This window comes from Sinohyriopsis cumingii, chromosome 8, assembly GCF_028554795.1.
Source record: "Sinohyriopsis cumingii isolate HCF-2022 chromosome 8, ASM2855479v2, whole genome shotgun sequence".
Classification (NCBI taxonomy): Eukaryota; Metazoa; Mollusca; class Bivalvia; order Unionida; family Unionidae; genus Sinohyriopsis; species Sinohyriopsis cumingii.
This window is the reverse complement of record NC_142968.1, coordinates 90,565,698-90,586,411: the sequence shown is the minus strand read 5'-3', so window position 1 is coordinate 90,586,411 and position 20,714 is coordinate 90,565,698. Positions and strand designations below refer to the sequence as shown.

Here is a 20,714-nt window from a genome sequence, read left to right as displayed (position 1 = left end):
CGACAATACACAAATAGCATTCACGTGCATAAAGGAACTACTTTCTATTGTAAACAAACAATGGACGCAGACGCCAGCACGTTTGATTTGTACACAAATCATGTACACTCACTTAAGAGGCTCTTTACGTTGTGGTTGTTTAAATTTTTTGTGGACTGCCACATACCAGCTGCTTTTGCACATTCCGCGTTGATACAATATTACAGATTTAGGCTAGTTACATTATATGACAGACGCAAGATAAGGTCCTTACAAATAACATACAAGTGACAAGTCATATACTCTCTTCTTTAGCTGGTGATAAGAATGGCAAAATAAAATATGCTTACAGTTTTACATCCTGAATTTCCTCAAAATGCATTTTCTTAATTCTGCAAATCCAAATTACATGAGCCATGTCATAGGTTTTCAATCTGGATTACACATTTCGAAACTGTGCTATAATTTCGATGATAAGTGCAATTGCATCCTCCTTACTGCACTCAAAATGAAATAAGCATTAAATTCCACAGCGTCTTTTTGATAATTGCAATTGAAAGACTTCATATTTTTCCCACATTATGATTTCAAACATTCAATGACAGAAATAGAAAAACATTTGCAGATGTCAACACGCTTCTCTCTAGCTTATTAAATCTCATGTATTTCATGTGGAATCGTCACATACAAATCCAGTCAATAATCACGAAATTTCCTAGAATTGAGAACAATACCAAAATCTATTAATTCCAGATCAAATGGAAACGTTTTTGCAATGCACATTCATTCACAATATGACTCAAAATTCCAATTTTAACTAGACACCCCATTTTCTTCCGAAAGTTATGTCGAGCGCGCGACTAAGTTCAAATTTATCTGGGCGGAGTTATGTGCGCAGTAATGATGTTGATTTGTGTAATGATGAATATGCGCTTGTGTATTTAGTTTGGAATGCGGCATACATTTATTTACGTTGTTTCTCGTAGTGCATTGTATTTATTTAATTAAACCTTAGGTAGAATACAAAAAGTGAGCATATAATGAAAAGGTTACTGCCTTTGTATGGGAAAATATGAACTCGTTTTGTCGGAAGGATATACTTCACTCCCAAGGTCGTGCAGTATTCCATCCCAAAACTCGTTCATATTTTCCCATACAAATGCAGTAACCTATAAGTGCTGTACTAGCTAATGGTGCATATCATACTATTTAGTACTGTACTAGCTAATGGTGCATATCATACTATTTAGTACTGTACTAGCTAATGGTGTATATCATACTATTTAGTACCGTACTAGCTAATGGTGTATATCATACTATTTAGTACTGTGGTAGCTAATGGTGCATACCATACTATTTAGTACTGTACTAGCTAATAGTACATATCATACTATTTAGTACCGTACTAGCTAATGGTGTATATCATACTATTTAGTAATGTACTAGCTAATGGTGTATATCATACTGTTTAGTACTGTACTAGCTAACGGTGCATAGCTAATGGTGCATCTCATACTATTTAGCACAGCGCTAACTAATGGTGTATATCATACTATTTATTACTGTACTAGCTAATGGTGTATATCATACTATTTAGTACTGTGGTAGCTAATGGTGTATATCATGCTATTTAGTACTGTACTAGCTAATAGTGCATATCATGCTATTTAGTACCGTACTAGCTAATGGTGTATATCATACTATTTAGTACTGTGGTAGCCAATGGTATATATCATACTATTTAGTAATGTACTAGCTAGTGGTGTATATCATACTGTTTAGTAGTGTACTAGCTAATGATGCATAGCTAATGGTGCATCTCATACTATTTAGTACTGTGGTAGCTAATGGTGTATATCATACTATTTAGTATTGTACTAGCTAATGGTGTATATCATACTATTTAGTACTGTATATTGTATTATCCCACTAGCAGACTGGTTCTCTGGCTGTAAAATAATTGGTGGCCACACACCTACTACCAAATGCACATTTGTCAAAAACAGAAATTACTACGCTTAATCTGAAGGTGCATATTATTTACGTTTTCTATTCCAGTCTATAAAGACCTCGGAAAGACCTCCTGCACTGCGCAATTTCAAGATTTACCATGTCCAAGTCACAAAATATGCGGGTGATTAATTCTATCTTTATTCTTCAGCTTCATTTTATTCTTCTTTTTGTTCTGAGATAATATATAATAGTTAACGAATCTAGGCGAACAATTGCTGGTCTGTTAATGCTCAAGATTTTATTGAAACAAGAGTATGGTTCAAATTAAAGGGGGAAAAAAAGAAACCGATCCGTGATACGTTGTTTCTCTCGCATGCCCAACTGTGTGGTAATACACAAGAATATTGGAAGGTAACTAGAGCAAGGAAGTTGGTCATTGTGGTTTAATTTTGCTAAATGCAAAACTTTAACGTAATCACTGGGATCTGACAAGTAGATTATGAAAAAGTTACTTTGTGATAAGCAGTACCATCCACAATGAATAAAGACATCAGGTTTTAAGTCTACAATGTCAGAGAAACTGTTCACGTTCACGTCTATGTCAACAACAATAACAAAAACGCAAAGCTGTTGGAAAGTGATCAGCATCTCTTGCCTACTATTTGCAGGCGATACAAAGTGGTTGGTCATCTGGTGTGATTCAAACCTCACAGACCCATCTAGAATGCAGCACATGCATATATATATATATATATATATATATATATATATATATATATATATATATATATATATATATATATATATATATATATATATATATATGTACAGGGCCGGCGCTACCATATAGGCAAACTAGGCAGCCGCCTAAGGAGCTGATTTCAGGGGGCGCATTTTTAAAAATAATATATTGTTTATCAATTTTTAAATTTATATTTTCTCGGTGGGGGCCAGAATCTAACCTTGCCTAGGGCGCCAGATAGTCTGGCCGGGTCTGGAGCCGGCCCTGTATGTATATATAATGGAAAGAGAAAGGGAAGTCAGTTGTTCAACCCTATGTTAGCAGTAAGTGTAAGGCTCACTAAATTCCGACAGAAATTAATCATGCCTCTCATTTTAATTGTAATATTATAGTGGTCCTTTCCGAACATAAAGAATCATGAAGACTTTATTGACCGATTGATGGTCACTAAGTACCAAAGTCAATACAACAATTTGTTTGTTGTTTAGGGGTGGGGGCTTGCTTTTTAATGGAATTGGGGGGTCCAAGCTTAATATCTTCAATAAATAACATGTTCTTCCAGTGCATTTCTGAAAGTATATAGTAATTCCATAGTCGAAAATCTACTATTTTTGCAGTGTTCATTGTCCATCGAACTGTTCAGTAACGGGCAACAACAATTTGTATGGCTACAAGACATATCCTTCGGTATGTATCAACATGCAAAATGGATGTCATTGAATAGTACAAATGTGCATTAAAGATAAAACAATTTATAAATATTGCACACATACATACATACATACATACATACATACATACATACATACATTCGTACGTACGTACATACATACATACATACATACCTACATACCTACCTACCTACATACATACATACACACACACATACATACATACATACATACATACATACATACATACATACATACATACATACATACATACATACATACATACATACATATTTTAGATAACTTGAATGAAACTATAAGAAGACTGAGCAAATAAAGACACAATAGAGATATTGCAAGAAATAACTCCTAAATAAATTGAACATAAAGGAAAGAACAAATGCGTTCATATGAACTTTTTTATAAGACGTATCTTCCCTCTCATGATTTTTGGTACATATTGTAAAAAAAATCAAACCACTTTTAAAACAAATTACTTTAAATGTTTAAATATATTCTTATATAAAAATGATATATAGCTACCTCTTAATTCGGACGATATGTGCATATTTTTTACACTGAATTATTGAAACCATAGGGGTGCATGCTTTGTGATTCTTAAATAATAATAATAATAATAATAATAATAATAATAATAATAATAATAATCATTATCATCATCATCATCATCATCATCATCATCATTGGCGACTTAGTCTCGAGAGACCATGTGAATAGTGCCCTTGGGATGTTGTCTGTCTCTGGGGTGTTGGCATCGTCTGCTGTGGCTGTGCAGGCCTATACGCGAGTGACAGTCCCTAGTGCAGTTGGTGCAGACATACTGGGAAGTCTGAGTTACTGTGGTTGCTGCCGCGTTCTTCTTTCTCTCACGTTTCTCTGCCGCCAACTGGCCTCTTCTCGCATCAGCGACTGATATGCCCTTCTTTACCGTCAGTATCCAGGTGCCTCGGTCCCCGGCCAGCACTTCTCAGCCATTGGGTGAAATGTCGCATGTCTTCATGTCCCTCCTGCACACATCATTGAAACGGAGTGAAGGGTGGCCGACTCTTCTCATGCCAGTGGCCAGCTGTCCATATAGGATATCCTTTGGCAGCTTTCCATCCTCCATGCGTTGGACGTGTCCCAGTCATCGAAGGCGGTGTTTGCTCAGCAGAGAGTACATGCTGGGGGTACTTGCACGCTGCAGGATCTCGCAGTATGGAACACGGTCTTGCCAGCTGATTTTCAGAATGCGTTTTAGGCACCATACATGGAAGGAGTTGAGCGGTGCTCTTGCCTCATGTAGGTACTCCAGGTCTCACTTCCATATAGAAGGGTGCTGAGAACGCAGGCCTGGTAGACTTGAACCTTGGTGTGCTTTGTCAGCGCGTTGTTTTCCCACACCCTCTTCTTAAAGTCTTGCCATGATGGTGTTTGCCTTTCCAAGTCTTCTGTACAGCTCCATATCAAGCGAGAGAATCTTGCTGATGGTTGACCCCAGGTAGGTAAAGTTGTTGACTGCTTCCAGGGTGACATCGTCGATTTTGATGGAAGGGGCAATGGTGGTATCTTGCACGCTGACATTTGTCTTTTCCAGGCTGATGGTGAGACCAAACTGCATGCAGGCATCAGCGAAACGGTCTCCCAGTCTCTGGAGGGCTTCCACGGTGTGGGTCACAAGAGCTGCGTCATCTGCAAAAAGCATCTCCCTGATGAGCACAGCTCTCACTTTGGTCTTTGAGCGCATTCGTGCCAGGTTGAACAGCCTCCCGTCGGACCTGGTGTGTAGATATATGTCATCAGTGGACGAGTCGAAGGCGTAGGACAGGAGCAGAGAGAAGAAGATTCCGTAAAGGGTTGGCGCTAGCACGCAGCCCTGTTTCACGCCGCTGTTAATTGGGAAGGAGGTTGAGGAGGATCCATCATACAGGACTGTTCCATTCATATCTGCATGGAACGAGATTATCATGCTGCGGAGTTCTGGGGGACAACCGATCTTACTGAGGAGTTCAAAAAGGCTTCCTGCTAACCAAGGCAAAGGCCTTGGTGAGGTCGATGTAAATCATGTAGAGTGGTTGACCTTGCTCTCTGCTTTTCTCTTGGAGTTGTCGTAGGGAGAAGATCATGTCTGTCGTCGACCTGCCTGCTCTGAAGCGGCACTGGGACTCCGGGTACACACAGTCCGACAGCAACTGCAGCCTGTTGAGTATGATGCGGACGTACACTTTACCAGCGATGCTCAGGAGAGAGATCCCTCTGTAATTATTACAGTCACTACGGTTGCCCTTGTTTTTGTAAAGGGTCACAATTGTGGCGTCGCGTATGTCTTGGGGGACTGCTCCTTCCTCCCAAAGTAGCTCATGCAGTGGTTGAAGCAATGCTGGTTTCCCACGTTTGATAGCTTCGGGCGGGATGCTGTCACTACCTGGTGCTTTGTCGTTTGGGAGGGAGTCGACTGCTTTGCTAAGCTCCGCTACGGTTGGCACTCCATGGTGGGCAGATTCTTTATCCTGCTAAGGGCTGCATCGGTGACTGACGTTTTCGGGAGTATAGCTCTGAGTAGTGCTCCACCCATCTGGCCATCTGTTGTCCACGGTCTGTGATCTTCTCTCCCATCAGAGATTTCAGGGGAGCGACCCCTTTCACTATAGGGCCTAGAGCCTTCTTGATGCCACTGTACATACCTTGGATGTTTCCTGACTCGGCACTGCGCTGGATCCCTTCACATAGTTGTTGCCAGTACTCGATTGCACACTGTCTAGTGATGCGTTGGGTGTTGCTTATGGCACTTCTGAGAGCAGCAAGCGTCCGTTCATTAGTGCACTTTTTTTTTGGTAAGCTATGAAGTCTTTTCGTTTCTCCTCGATTAGTGGTTCCATCTTTGATAGGTGTGCGTTGAACCAGTCCTGGCTGGGTCGTTCCTTCTTGCCAAACGTGGACATGGCTGTACTGTAGATGGCACCCTTCATGGCGTTCCACTTGGCTGTGGAATCGTGCTCTGGCAGGTCCTGGATAGCCTTGTCCGGGGCGGACACATACTCCTCCACCTTGCAGGGGACCGACATCAGCGCAGTGTTTATGCGAGGGCGTCCTTTTGGTTTAGAGCGGTGTAGAGTGTGTGGTTGTAGTCGTACCCTGCTGCTCACGAAGGCATGGTCTGTGTCGCAGTCTGCACTGTGTTAGGTTCTGGTGGAGAGGACGCTGTTAAGGGCAGAGCGCCTGGTGATGACCAAGTCGAGTTGGTGCCAGTGATGAGACTTGGGGTGTTTCCATGACACTTTGTGTTGTGGCTTACACTTGAAGAAGGTGTTTGTTACGCACAGGCCATGGTACGTGCATAGATCCAGCAATCTCTGACCGTTTTCGTTGGTCTTTCCAGTGCCATGATGTCCGAGGCAGGTAGGCCATGACTCGTGGTCCGCACCTACTATGGCATTAAAGTCGCCTAGGAGGAATAGTGGTTCGTGTTTGGGGCATCCTTTGATCTGTTCGTCCAGCTACCCATAGAACTGATCCTTTGTGTCTTCTGAAGACGTGAGGGTGGGGCGTAGACACTGATGATGTTAACAGGACCTGCAGCAGTGGTGAGGCGGTTCAATAAGAGACGCTCAGTGCCCCCTATGGGAGGTTCAACCGAGGCCAGGAGATTGTTTTTGATGGCAAAGCCCACTCCGTGCTGACGGGGCACCTCAGGTTCTCGACCCCTCCAAAAGAAGATGTAGTTTTCCTCTCTGAGGGAGCCACTAGAGGCGAGCCTGGTTTCCTGGAGGGCAGCTATGCTGATATTTAGTCTGGTGAGTTCTCTATCGATGATGGCCGTCTTTCTGGTGTCGTCCACATCCCAGAGGTCGTCGGAGATGCCTGTGCACATGGTACGGACATTCCAGCTTGCGAATAGAAGGGCTGGAGTCTTCTTTATTGGTTTCTTGTTTCTTTTTACTGGTGTGGAATTTTCGTCAGCATGGCATGCTGAGCAACACACTGAGCTCCAGACACCCACTGGAGTAGACAGACGATGGCGGATCACCACCTTATTGACCGGGGGCTTCCCGGCTTGAGGCGGGCGGTAGTCGGCCAGTGGGACACGATGCCCCTCCCACCGTCAAAGCTGACCCGTGGCGCCCCTTCCCTACGCAATCGGGTAGGACTTATAACGCGTAAACTGTCAGCTTCCGTGTTGTTTCCTCACTCAGTAGAGAGACTGGAATGACCTCTCCAGGGCGCAAGCCTGGGCGTGGAGTATGGAGATCCTGGGCTGCCTAGACGTCAGGATCCTACTCTCGTCCTTGCTGGTGGGGTCCAAAGGAATGCTGAGCATGACATTTGGCACCAGTTTGGATGCAGGAGCTGCCAAAAGGAAGTCTTAGTCGACACCCAGCCGCCTTGATGGCTCCACTCCGGATTTTCTGTCTGGGTTCACTCCCGTAGCCTTTCCTTCTCTCGAAGATATCCACAAGGCAGTGGAGCCATCATCCAATGGATGGGACTTGGTGGGTTATGAATTAGAGTTTCCTTCTCCTAGACGAACTGCCTGACAAAGCTAACGAGCTTCATCTGCCCGGGTTTGGAGTTAGAGTTTCCCTTAGAATGGTTACCTGCCAAGGCTAACGAGCCCAGTCTGCCCACCCAGTTATATCGCCGGGCACTCGGTCGCGCCACACAACAGGCTCTCTGAAAACAGGGGGCCCCGCGTGAAGGTTTTGCTGTGGACACAATAGTGTAGGAGAGGCCATATGCAAGTAACCTCCTGCCCAGCAGTGCGAGACAGTGTTCCTGCGGAGATCACTACACCTGGAAAGATGAGGCTATGAGAGACGCTTCACTTTCCTTTGGCAAGAACATCGATATACTATCTAATGAACAGCGGTATGGGGAAGATAAGTTTGAAAATGCTATCTTGGTCCAAAGAGTAGCACTTGTCACCGCTATCATCCCAATGGAATGTGCAATTTACAAGTGCTTATATGTTGATGAATACCTTTGAGACCATGAAAAATTGTTAAATATAGTAAGAAAAGTATGTACATTGACAGTTTTGTGTAAACAAAATATGCTAACAAATGTTGCTCGCTACTCCATCATTTTTATTTGAAACAAAAAGTATAAAGAGGATAGAAAGAAAATTGTATTGCTTTCAAAATGCAACTATACTTGCTCGAAGTTTCAAGAGGCATTTTTTACAGCTAATGAATGGGTAGTCCACAAAAGTAGAAGGTGCTACTAACGCAGGTGCAAAAGGCGCACTGAAGAGATTTTCTACCAGAGGAAGAGAACAAGACTTATTGAAAAGTCCTACACTGGCAGCTGTTTAAGAAGTACGAGCTCGAGTGCACATATAGTGTTACAATCACATTACTGAAAATTGTGATTACGCAGTCTAAAGTTGTAAAGTCCATCCCAGGAAAGTATAAAACCTTTCAGAATGAGTTTGGGCTTGAGCTTTTGTGTCAACCAGTCACGAAGGACTTTACTTTTCCGAAACAAGACGTAGTACCCGTCGCACGCAATGAACATTAAAAAGTTACCAAGAGCTATGACCAGACCAGATAACTTGAAAAGTTCTGACAAACTTAGAGATAATATCAGTTGTGGAGGGGCAACAAAGAGTGGTGTATCTGGGAATTCAGGCCCCTAAGTAAGCTTATCGATGGACCCCCTGCAATGTTAACAGCAAATTTGCGGGTCCAAAATTACGGTATTTGATATGTGGTATATTGCCTGTTCCTTGTTTTTTATATAGTGTAAAAAAAATATATATTTTTTCTGGATGAACTTGTGGACGCATTGAATTTATGGTCCCTATGTTTTGTATAATCTTGCTATGTGGAAGCTACCTACCTGATAACAAGTTAGAAGACAGTGTGACAATATTTAGAATGGCACTAAATTTACACTGAAAGCAGCGCCCTCTAAACAACAGAACACTGCGGAAGCTCCTTTAGATAGAAGATCACTGGGAGTTGTCCGATAAAAGGAGAAACAAACAACAAGAAATATATATCATCCAAACTTGAAACAAAATAATAATAATAATAATAATAATAATAATAATAATAACAATAACAATAATAATAATGTTGCTGTTATTCCTGATGCTGCTCTTATTATAATATGTATGATTATTATTATTAGATGTCAGAAGTGTGCTTAGCGGGACAGCACACCCATGCCTTGCAGAATAATAGAAATGTCGTGGTCTTCGAGGTAAAGTCGGGTTCACCAACTTTCGCCAGTACACTGAGCAACGGTATCCAGAGTCATTTGTAAGCCTGCCTCTCTCTCTCTCTCTCTCTCTCTCTCTCTCTCACCCCGTTGGTCATCATGTAACACCAGTAACCCTAATGTCCTTATTATAGATCGGCATACTGATATTTCATCAAGTAACTCCAGTGAATTAAAGCTGGACTGGGAGTACATGGAACACCGGACACCATACTTATCTTGCTACAGTATGTTCGGAAATTCTGTTTTGCTCTTGTATGGCTCCTAATTGTGGCTGCTGATATGCATAATGAATGTCATCACAAACAGGTTTTCAGTCTGCCCCCTCTCTCCACTCCAGTTTATAAAGTGTCCCATGTATATGTGCACAGGCACTATAAAATCCACGTCTAACTTAGGAAAGATGTTCATAGAGCAGGCGAGATTCATTATTTTAAGCCAATTAATGTTGTTTTCTTATTAGATAAGGATTTTTTTTCAAACTGCTGGTATGCACGGTGATCCATTCCCGAGCCCACCCTACTCGAATATATGCATGCCCAATAAGCGGAAAGAAGACATGATATCATTAAAAAATATTATAATCTTGTCGTGTACACTGGTTTTTTTTACATACAACATTCTCCTTTTGTATTCTTATCGTGTACACTGTTACCTTTAATACACCATTCTCCTTTTATATTCTTGTCGTATACACTATTACTTTATATTCTTGTCGTTTACACAGTTTTCTTTACAAGCACTATACTCCTGTTATATTCTTGTCGTGTACACTGTTACTTTACATACACCAGTCTCGTATTATAATCAGCCATTCTTGTGTGCCATTGAAAAATATTCCAATAAGGAAGTATTTGATTTACCACCCCACCACAGCAACCACCATCAAAGCCCCCGCCCTACCCCACCACCACCCCCGCGGCAAAAATACCTGTATTTAAGAAACCAAATCTATAAAGAGGATTGACATTCTCTAAGACAATTTCTGCCAAAGTTCCATTAAAAACCAAAAAGCCGACACAGGATCGACCATTGGACACTTTATTAACAAGTGGTTTAATGTTAGAAAAATGTGTTAATATAATTAATAAAATGCATAAATTCATTTATTTTCCACACTTTATTCAAAATATGTTTTAGCACAGTTCGTTCCTACAGGTTACTTCCAGTGAGCTTTAAACTAAACCACGACCGTACAAATCCAACAGCTACTATTTACAGACATTAATTCATGCAATTTTATAGTACAAAAATTAAAAGCTGCATTCTCACACAAAAGCATCGAAACTAAAATTGAGATAATGGCACGAAATATTTTTGTGGCTGCTCGAATGAATAGAGGTGAAAATATTGCGATCAAAGGTACAACAGAGATAAGAACATCTGGGAGAATCCAAGGGATAACATAAATGTCCAGCAGACTATTCGGCATTTAAATAGGTTGGGGTATTTCGGCATTTAATTAGGTTGGAGTGTTTCGGCATTTAAATAGGTTGGGGTGTTTTCCCAGTGCATTGTTTGTGACCACGGTGCAAACGACACTTTCACATTTAAGTCTGTAATTAACTTAAGGTGTGGTGAAGCCAAGTACCGAGACTTCATAAGACATCTTAACCACCCATAAATTAAGAACGAGTGAAAAGTGGACAAATCTGAAATTAAGTTTACATCAATTCAAATACTAGCATGAATTCAGACATATACCATCTTTAAACTTAAAGTTACACAAATTTTGTATTTTGTTATCATTATTTGTTATGCACCTAGCACGACAACTTGTTTTTTTTTAGTACCGAAGAAAAACAAAAATGTCAGTAATCAAGGACAGTAACGGCAGAAAAACTTCAGTTTATAATGACTGAATCAATTAACATGTTATTAATAGAATCTGCGTTGGGGTTTGCACTGAGAAATGGGATCCCATTCAATGGGTTACATTCCCACAAGGTTGTACCGAGCCTTGGCACATCCAACACATGCAGTATTCATCACGTGATTTTATTATCACATTTTTATATCGGCCATCAGGCCTGATACTGTTTTATAAACATCTAAAAAAATATCTGAGTAAAACCTAGCTATATATGTTGTCCTTAGAAGAAGAAAAAAAAAGATAATAAAATAATCAAAACGTTTACGTGTTGTAATTATTGCCCAATGGACGTCATAAGCTACGTGCTATGTTCGTCATTACCACGCATTAATACAAATATGTTAATGAAGCAGTTGGTTACCTGTCGACCCTAAGGACACAAGACAAGTTCTGCTCATAACACATAAACATTTTTATATTATTACTGCATTATCACATTTAATAGATGGATGTCATAAAATAATAACAATAAATAATTTGCATTTCATCTGGATAATTTTTAACCTTCATCAGTTCTAATTTGGAAAATTACCATGGTCGCCAATGACGCGATATTGAGTGCACAGCTCTAACGAAGTGTATGAGTGTAGCCTATTTGTATGTGTTGGACGATTCGTGGAAACTAGAGATCTCTGTTATTATCATATGTAACTAACCTGTTCTTTTGAAAAAGGTGAAACTGTATATAACATACTGATTTTGTCTTTGATATTGGTTTTATAATTACCATCCTGAAAGACGATTCCCATATAATAAGACTGTGAGGAGATTTCTAATTCATGATTTTCTTGGAAATGAGTATTTTCTGTCCTGGAAAAATGACAAATGTTTATATTACTAGTGAAATGATACGCTACAATGGAATCTTCTTGTCGAACCACTCTGATCTGTAAGTGTAGAGTTTTCATTTGCAATGGCATTATTGTGTTTGATTCAACTGGGACAGACTGGGGATGTTTTACAAAGTTTGAAGAAAGAAGGTTTGACATAACTCATTTCTGGTTGTTGTCAGATTTGTGGTAGTTGTTGGAGAAGGGTTTTTGCCCAGTGATGTGTACAGCCTGTGTGTCTTTAACAGTGTTTTGTGTTATTTTCTGACATAAATATTATCTCGTGCTTAAGATTTTATAATCTATTTAGAGGTCACATTAGACAAGGTTTTTTTTCACGGCCATTTTAATAATAATAATAATAATAATAATAATAATAATAATAATAATAATAAGATAGTAGTAGTAGTAGTAGTAGTAGTAGTAGTAGTCATGTGATTTGGGTAAATTGGTGCATTGACATGGGTCAGTACTACATTCTCATGAACGTTACGACAGATTACGTTCAGGTGGCATCCAATCACATTTTGTCAGTATGCCGTTAAATCTAATAAGTAACACGTGTGGTAATATATCTAAAGTGCCCGTTGTTTTAAAGTAAAAGGCAACACATTAAACATCATATATAAACCATTATGGAGAAAATTATCCAGTTGGATGATCTGGAGGTTCGTCATTAAGAGGCTCAACATTCAATATTTGAAGAAAACCTAATTTTTCGGCCAGTCAAGTAGGGCAAACGGACTTTAGCTATAAACAATTATCAGTACAGTAAGGCCCATTCAGCCATCGTGGAATAACTGTAATGATCTGAACACCCTGCGTGTTTACAATTTAGGCAAAGTGAGTCTCTTTAAAAATAAAGATCTTAGGTATTAAATAACAGTATTTTGTGGCTAGAACACAGTGGTTTTCCAAAAACGAAACAAACCCAAATGTACAATCTTAGTTTGTTTAGTGGTAAAGATCATAGTTCCACATTGTTTAGAAGCATCAAAGAACATGCTAGTAATATTCATACTAAGATATATTAAATACAGCTTTAAAATTGTCTTTATAGTTAGAAAATTGTTTTAGAACGAAACCAGTAAATAAGCGTCAAATTTGTACGATGATGGTGATGGCAATGATAACGATGAAAACAATGACGGCATTGATAACGATCACAACAAGAACAACATAAATAATAACAATAACAAGAATAAAAATAATGATAAGAAATTTAAAAACCACGTGTGTCTGGTTCTGTGTGTGTGTGTGTGTGTGTGTGTGTGTGTGTTTAATGCCTCAGTAAAAAAAAATGAATAGTCATACTTTAATGTACACTGTCATTAATTCAACACATTCAAATGATTCGAAACATGATCCAATCATGCTATTACGTATTTTTGCCGGGATACAAATAGTCTTTGTCGTGAAAGGATTATCTGAGATATGGATGTTACTTAAGTATAACCTTTTGAGCCAATCATATTTCGGCGTTGACGTGTGCCGCATAGTTTACTTATTTTGAAAATAGAGTCGCATGTATACAATGTACGTGCAGTGAAGAAGACAATGTCTAATTCTTGAATGGAACAGGATTCCTAAAGTTGAATCGAGTTAATGGTAAGTAAAAACTTACTTTTGCATATACCACTGTTCTGTAATTCAAAAAGGGACGCACCATAGAGTTGAAAAGACGGCACATGTACGTCTTTTCACCAGTTTTCATATGTGCACGCACTTGTCCACAATACAAAAATTCGCGAAAATCGCACGTTTCGGAGCCCGTAACTTCAGTTTGGTACAACTCAGAAAAGTAAATGATGGCTTGATGGATAGAAAAATATCTCAGAAGTAAAACAAGCGATATAGTATGGTCGTGTGCTTTAAAGACGGAAATAGCAGAAGAAAACCAAGGGTCATAGGTGAAACGAAGTATTTCGAAGTTCCGTACCTTCTCTCTTATATATTATGATAGAAAGGGTCCTATGTCAGAACGGGCCATGGGGGTAATCTAAGGTAATTTTGTCGCTCTGGATGATTTTTACCTTTAGATTATTTTTTTTTTGCACCTGTGCCATAAAGTGCGGACAGCGCAGTTTAACTCTTACGTTGTTTGCTTTAATAATAATAATAATAATAATAATAATAATAATAATGATAATGAGGACTTTGAATAGCGCCTAATCTTTAGAAGCTCTAAGCGTTTTACAACATTAGACAACACCTGTAAGATAAAAAACATATAATAATATTATTACAAAAACAAACACCATGAAATTAGAAAAACATTAAAAAAAATAAAAAAACATGCTGAGAATATTTCAGGTAGAAAACATTATTAGGTCTTTAAGTTTGTTCTTGCAGTCGAAATAAGTGAGTTGGAGAGCCCTCTTGAATGTGATCACTGTTTCTTTGTGTCTAAGTTCAGTATGCAATTCATTCCACGTTGTTGGGCCCTGGTATGCAAAAGAACGCTGTCCATATGACTTTGTTTTCATAGTGGGAATAATGAGTATACGATTGTCAGAAGAGGAGCGTAAGTATCTTGCTGGTGTGTACACATGGGTGAGGTCGGATAGATATATTGGACTAGAGTCCGACAGTGAAATGTGGCACAGAGAACAAATTTTGTGTTTGATTCTGGATCGAATGGATAGCCAGTGTAGGGTACAGAGCAGCGGGGAGGTGTGCTCTGATCGTGGTACTCTAAGTATGATCCGAGCAGCTGTGTTTTGAACTTTGTGAAGTTTCCGGAGTAGATATTGAGATGAACCAGAGAGAATTGAGTTACAATAGTCCAGTCTTGAAAGTACTAATGAACACACAAGTGTTTTAGTGGCATCAACTGAAAGATATTTGCGAATTGAGCTGATGCGTTTCAGCTCAAGATATGCAGCCTTGCATATGTTCATGACATGTTGGTGCAATGTTAGAGTACTGTCCAGAGTAACACCTAGGTTTCGTACTGATTGTGTGAATTTAATGTTGGCGTTGCTGATATTTATTGTTGAGGTAAAGGATGTGAATGAGAAAGTCTTTCTGTTGTGATCAGAATGGCCTCAGTTTTATCATCATTTATCTGCAGCTTGTTACATGTCATCCATGATTTCACATCAGAAATGCACCTGTCTACGCCTTGGATGGTAGCATAAACTTCATTTGGATGGCTAGATTTGTATATTTGGGTGCCATCAGCGTACAATTGGTGAGACACTGGATGATGATCTATGACACTCGAGAGCGACTCAGTGTACAGAATGAAGAGAACAGATCCAAGAACAGACCCCTGTGGAACACCACAACATAGATCAACTGGGCTGGAGTGTATTCCATTTGCAGATACATTTTGTGTTCTGTTGACCAAGTAGGACTTGAACCACAGTAAGGCTGTATCATGAATGCTAAATACATGCTGGAGACGGTGAAGTAATATATCATGGTCTATTGTGTCAAATGCTGCAGACAAATCAAGGAGGGTGAGGTCTGTAATCTTTCCGCTATCCAACGCAGAGAGAATGTCATTAACTACTTTTAGAAGAGTAGTTAAAGTACTGTGGCAAGGGCGATATGCAGATTGTACATTGCTAAAAAGACTGTTTGAATTTAGATGAGATACAAGCTGGGATAGAACAACCTTTTCTAAGATTTTTTATATGAATGGGAGATTAGAAATTGGGCGGTAGTTCTTTAAATCGTTATGGTCTAGTGTTGGTTTCTTCAGTAGAGGCTTTACAGTGGCAGTTTTGAAAAATGATGGAAATTCCCCGGATGAGAGAGATGTATTAATAACATCAGTTAGTGAAGGCAATACTGGATCTAACCACTCAAGCAGCAGTGATGTTGGAATTGGATCAAGTTCACATGACTTTGGTGCACTCTTCGTCACGATTGTACGTACGAAAGCCATAGAGACAGGTTCAAATGCTGCTAATGGTTGCCGCTCAAATTCTGTATCCCAACTGTATGGTGACGACGAGTCAATTGAAATTGTGGTGTCAAGCTTATCTCTAATGGTTTGTACTTTGTCATGGAAGAAATTTGCAAACATGTCCGGAAGGTCGACTGGAGAGAAGGTAGTTGGAAGTGGTGTTGATTTGTTCCTTGACATTAGCTTGTTAGTAATCTCGAAGAGCTCTTTGCAGCTGGAGCTTTCCATGATCTTAGTAGTGTATTGGGCTGATTTCGCTGCATGGACTATATCTGTGACATTCTTCTTAGCGACTTCATAGATTTGCTTATGAATAGTGAGTCTGGTGGAAAGCCAAAGCCTCTCAGCTTTACGGCGGTCTCTTTTAGCAGTGCTAAGCTGGTCCCTAACACTGCTATACCATGGAGAATACTTTTGAATTGATACTATGCACTTGGTAGCTGGGGCATGTTTGTCAAGTAATGAACGCAGACATTTATCGAGTTGTTCTGCGGTAGGAGGTAAGCAAGTTGTTAGGTTAGCTTGGATGTCGTGCATTAGTTTGGTTCTATTTATCATACGGAGGTTTCTCTTAGTAGCAGATAAAGGTGGAGGGTTAGGGACTGATACGTCAAGATAGCATATAATGTAACGGTGATCTGATGCAAGGTCATGGGATACCAGGGAGGACCGTATAATGTTATCATCAGGTCTATGAAGAATCTAGTCTAAAATGTGACCATGTTTATGGGTGGGTTGGTAAACTGACTGTTTGAGGTTGAAAACATTAATGGTATCTATGAGTTTTGATGTATTTGAGTTTCCGGGACAGTCAAAGTGAAAGTTGAAATCTCCAAGAATAATCAGGTTGCCACCTATCGAATTTCCAAAGTCCAGGAGATTCGGAAACTGCTCCAAAAAGAGAGAGTCAGCCAGCTTGTTTTTTTCTACTAGGAGGAGGGCGGTATAGGCAAAAAAAATGGACTGACCTTTGCTCCAGTGTGAGTCTGTTTTGGGCTAGTTCAAACGATGTGTGATCGAAATTGAATGTTGTGGTGTAGTTAAGACGTTTTATCATGGAGTTCTTTGTGATGACAGCAATTCCACCTCCCCGAGAATTACGGGGGAACGACTTGATGGAGTAACCAGTGGGTGTTACATCGGCACACTTGGGCTCATCGCCTGATGTTTTTAGCCATGTTTCTGTCAAGAAAAATATGTCAACATTCTGGTCGTTGATAAAATTAACTATTTCTGTACGCATTGCCGGCGGTCCTACTGACTGGGCATTGAATAATGCAATGCGCAGAGGTATTTCTTGGATAGTTGAGACAAAGGTACAAAGGTTGACGAATTAATAGGGATTTGAATTAGGTTATCTAAATTAACGGTCGAAATGTTTTTAAATGGGTGTGCCGAAATAAAGGAGATAACTGGGATTCTTCTTCCTGTTCTACGCCTGCCAGCTTTGAAACAACGTTTCTTTTTTCGCTTCTGTTTACATTTAGGTAATGATGAATGTAGTCCCAGTTCGTTTAGTCTAGAGCACAACGTAGTGTGGAAAGCCAAGGAGTGATCATTTAAAGCAATTAATGAGGGTCCATCGTAGCATAAACGGGTTGACTGGCGAGTATCATGTGATGGCGGTTTGTTCAAAAACGGTGGAGCAAGACAGTTGAGAAAAAGTCTAATTATTCTCGTTTCCAAAACAAGGAGATGAAGAAACACATACGAATTTAACAGCCAATACATAATGAACACAATAACGAAGATGAAAACAGGCAACAAGCACAAATATCATGAAAACGGCGCTAAAAAACGGAAAATCTGCTTCAAGCCGGTTAAGCGATAGCGGCCATCTTGTTAAAAAAAACAACATAGACTCTGATCCTCCCACCAAATATGATCTGTCTAATGTTCTAATTACAAAACAATAATATTAATGTATATGCTACCAATTATATTTATTGACCTGTATATGAAATTGGTACATATAACACTTGTTGCTGTTCTCAAGCAGACATTACGCTAAGTATGTTCCGATCTTTATCCTTTTGTACAAAAAACGAATTATATGTTAACAAGCTCTGTATAGAAGTCTCAAGCAATGACGGGTGGATGGCGGGGGGGATCCTCGGTGGAGGCTGGATGGCGGAGGGGGGCCTCCTCGGTAGGGGCAATTACTACACGGCATATATATATATATATATATATATATATATATATATAGAGAGAGAGAGAGAGAGAGAGAGAGAGAGAGAGAGAGAGATAAAAAGATAGATAGAGAGATAGATAAACAGATAGATAGATAGACAGTAGTGTAAAGAAACTGCGATTATGTTAACCTGTTGGCCTGGTCTTGGTACAGTGTGCAAAATGATCATCAGAGCGTGCAAATTATGTCACTTACTTCTCTTATAGCAGTATGTAGTCTTATTATAGCAAGTTTGCACAAATTATGAAAAATTACAAAAATATATTATTGTGCTTCCTCTCCAGCCCTCTGCCAATTCATCTTGTAATGTTTCTTTGATTCCTATCCGAACAAAGAATCAAATATAGCGGAGTCTTTAAACTGAGTCTTCAAACTGTTTGGAAGGCAAATGTTTTTAACCCTACGAACAACAATTGGTGTTGTTGTATGTCTCTACAGCACTGAATGATCTCATGGCGAAGGTTTTTTCAAGTTTTTTTTAATAAATGTTTCATTTTTACATTTTTTTAAAATATTATTTTTGATACAGCCATTATTGTATATAAATCTTGGGCAGATGTTACACATTAATTGTATTACGATTGCGTAACAGTATCATGGATGTTACACATTAATTGTATTACAAATTGCGTAACAGTATCATGACTTTACACTATTCGCTCAAGTTTTCGTTCAGTAAATTGCATTTGTCATGTTTGAAACCAGAAAGGAACGTATATAATTAATTAATCGTATATGCACTGACTTTGGGAATAAACTCCCTTATTAAGTTATGGTGCTAACTGAGAACGTCCAGTCAAGGGATGGATAAGGGTCTGCGTATTCATCGTGTGGTAGGCCCACTCATACGTAAATACAGAATACAGTGCAAGATGTCCGTCTAAATATGGTCGGCATCTCCTTATTTGTTTACTACATTGCCACATATCAATTAAGGCAGTGCTGTCCAACCTTTTTGACATCATGGGCCACTGACACGTTTTTCTTGAAGCCAAGGGCTGCGGTAGAAAACTTAAAAGCAACGACTATAAAAATTATTCACAATTGTTTACCTGGTTATGAAGATATACTGTGAAAGTAGGCCATTGACTTTTTTTTTACATAATTCCAAAAAATATTGCTCGAGCTCTGGCGGGCCGTTTAAAATCAGCCCGCGGGCAGCAGGTTGGACAGTACTGAATTAAGGGCTATTTTGAACAAAGGATCTACTGACTCTAGTGTACACTGATCGATCAAGTTAACAAAATTCATCTAGTAAATATCACATTCCTCTCCGTTGAACCAGAACTAATGGAATTCTTGCATTTATCTTAGTTTTCATATAACATGTTGAGCATGCTATTAGTTACTAAGAAGTAGTAGTAGCAACACTAGTAGTAGTGGTAGCAGTAGTGGCAGTAGTGTGTGATTTGGATTTTTAACGTAGCTTTAGCAATGTTTCAGCCATAACGCTATGATGTCTGCATTGTGGCATTTTATAGTGGTGTCTAGCAGACATGCAGCATGATGTCCCACTTAGTCATTTTATCCTGACACCAGACCGACCTGTCCGAAAGCAGCTTATTATTTGCTGAGGGCTTAGCGAGGCAGCTTCTAGTACCATTTTTATAAGTCTTTGGCATAATTCGGTCGGGGTTCGAACCCGCGACGTGTCGCGTCCGAGGCGGACACTCTAACCAAGTAGGGCACCGGATATATATATATATATATATATATATATATATATATATATATATATATATATATATATATATATATATATATATATATATATGCATATCGTTGATTTTCAGCTCCGGACCAACAGCAACCTCTTATGAGATTCTGAATGGCGAAGATCAACCGAGTAATTCGCAGGTGACAGGCTGAATCGGACATTGATTGGTATTTTCGTGCAATTCTCTGAACGTATTCATGGAAAAAAACAATAATTAAAAGGCATGTTTTCACTCACGACTTTGACAACAGCCAACTCTCTCTCCCTCTCTCTCTCTCTCTCTCTCTCTCTCTCGTTTAATAATGATAAGTGGCGGAAATACTATTTCAAAGGCTATATATGATTGATACACATAACATATGCCAGCAAATCAGTGCATGGTGTTGATGGATGATAGAAGCTCGAGATAAAAGCCATCATAATCACCTACACATTTGTGTATTGGAATTCATCTTTGTCATGTCATCTTTATTGTTGAAAGTCAAAAACGAAAATATCTATCTATAGGCATGTAAGTTCTAAATATCTTCTTGAGTCCCGCCGTTTTCGTTCATGGAGAAAATAGACAAAGAACTGGGCGAAAAAAGAATTCTAAAAGTTAAGTTTGCACTGGTTTT

The 20,714-nt window shown here is 39.4% G+C and overlaps 1 protein-coding gene across 1 annotated transcript in view; it reads left to right on the top strand.

Moving 5' to 3' along the window:
• The window catches only part of LOC149794128 (peroxidasin-like), a 53,738-nt gene extending 33,409 nt beyond the window's left edge, over positions 1-20,329 (top strand). The window contains exons 11-14 of the mRNA XM_089968119.1: positions 2,038-2,113; positions 3,292-3,361; positions 9,478-9,608; positions 20,174-20,329. Coding sequence (XP_089824245.1) covers positions 2,038-2,113; positions 3,292-3,361; positions 9,478-9,608; positions 20,174-20,249 — 353 coding nt within the window. The 3' untranslated portion in view covers positions 20,250-20,329. The remainder of the gene's footprint in view (positions 1-2,037; positions 2,114-3,291; positions 3,362-9,477; positions 9,609-20,173) is intronic.
• Positions 20,330-20,714: the final 385 nt, after the last annotated feature.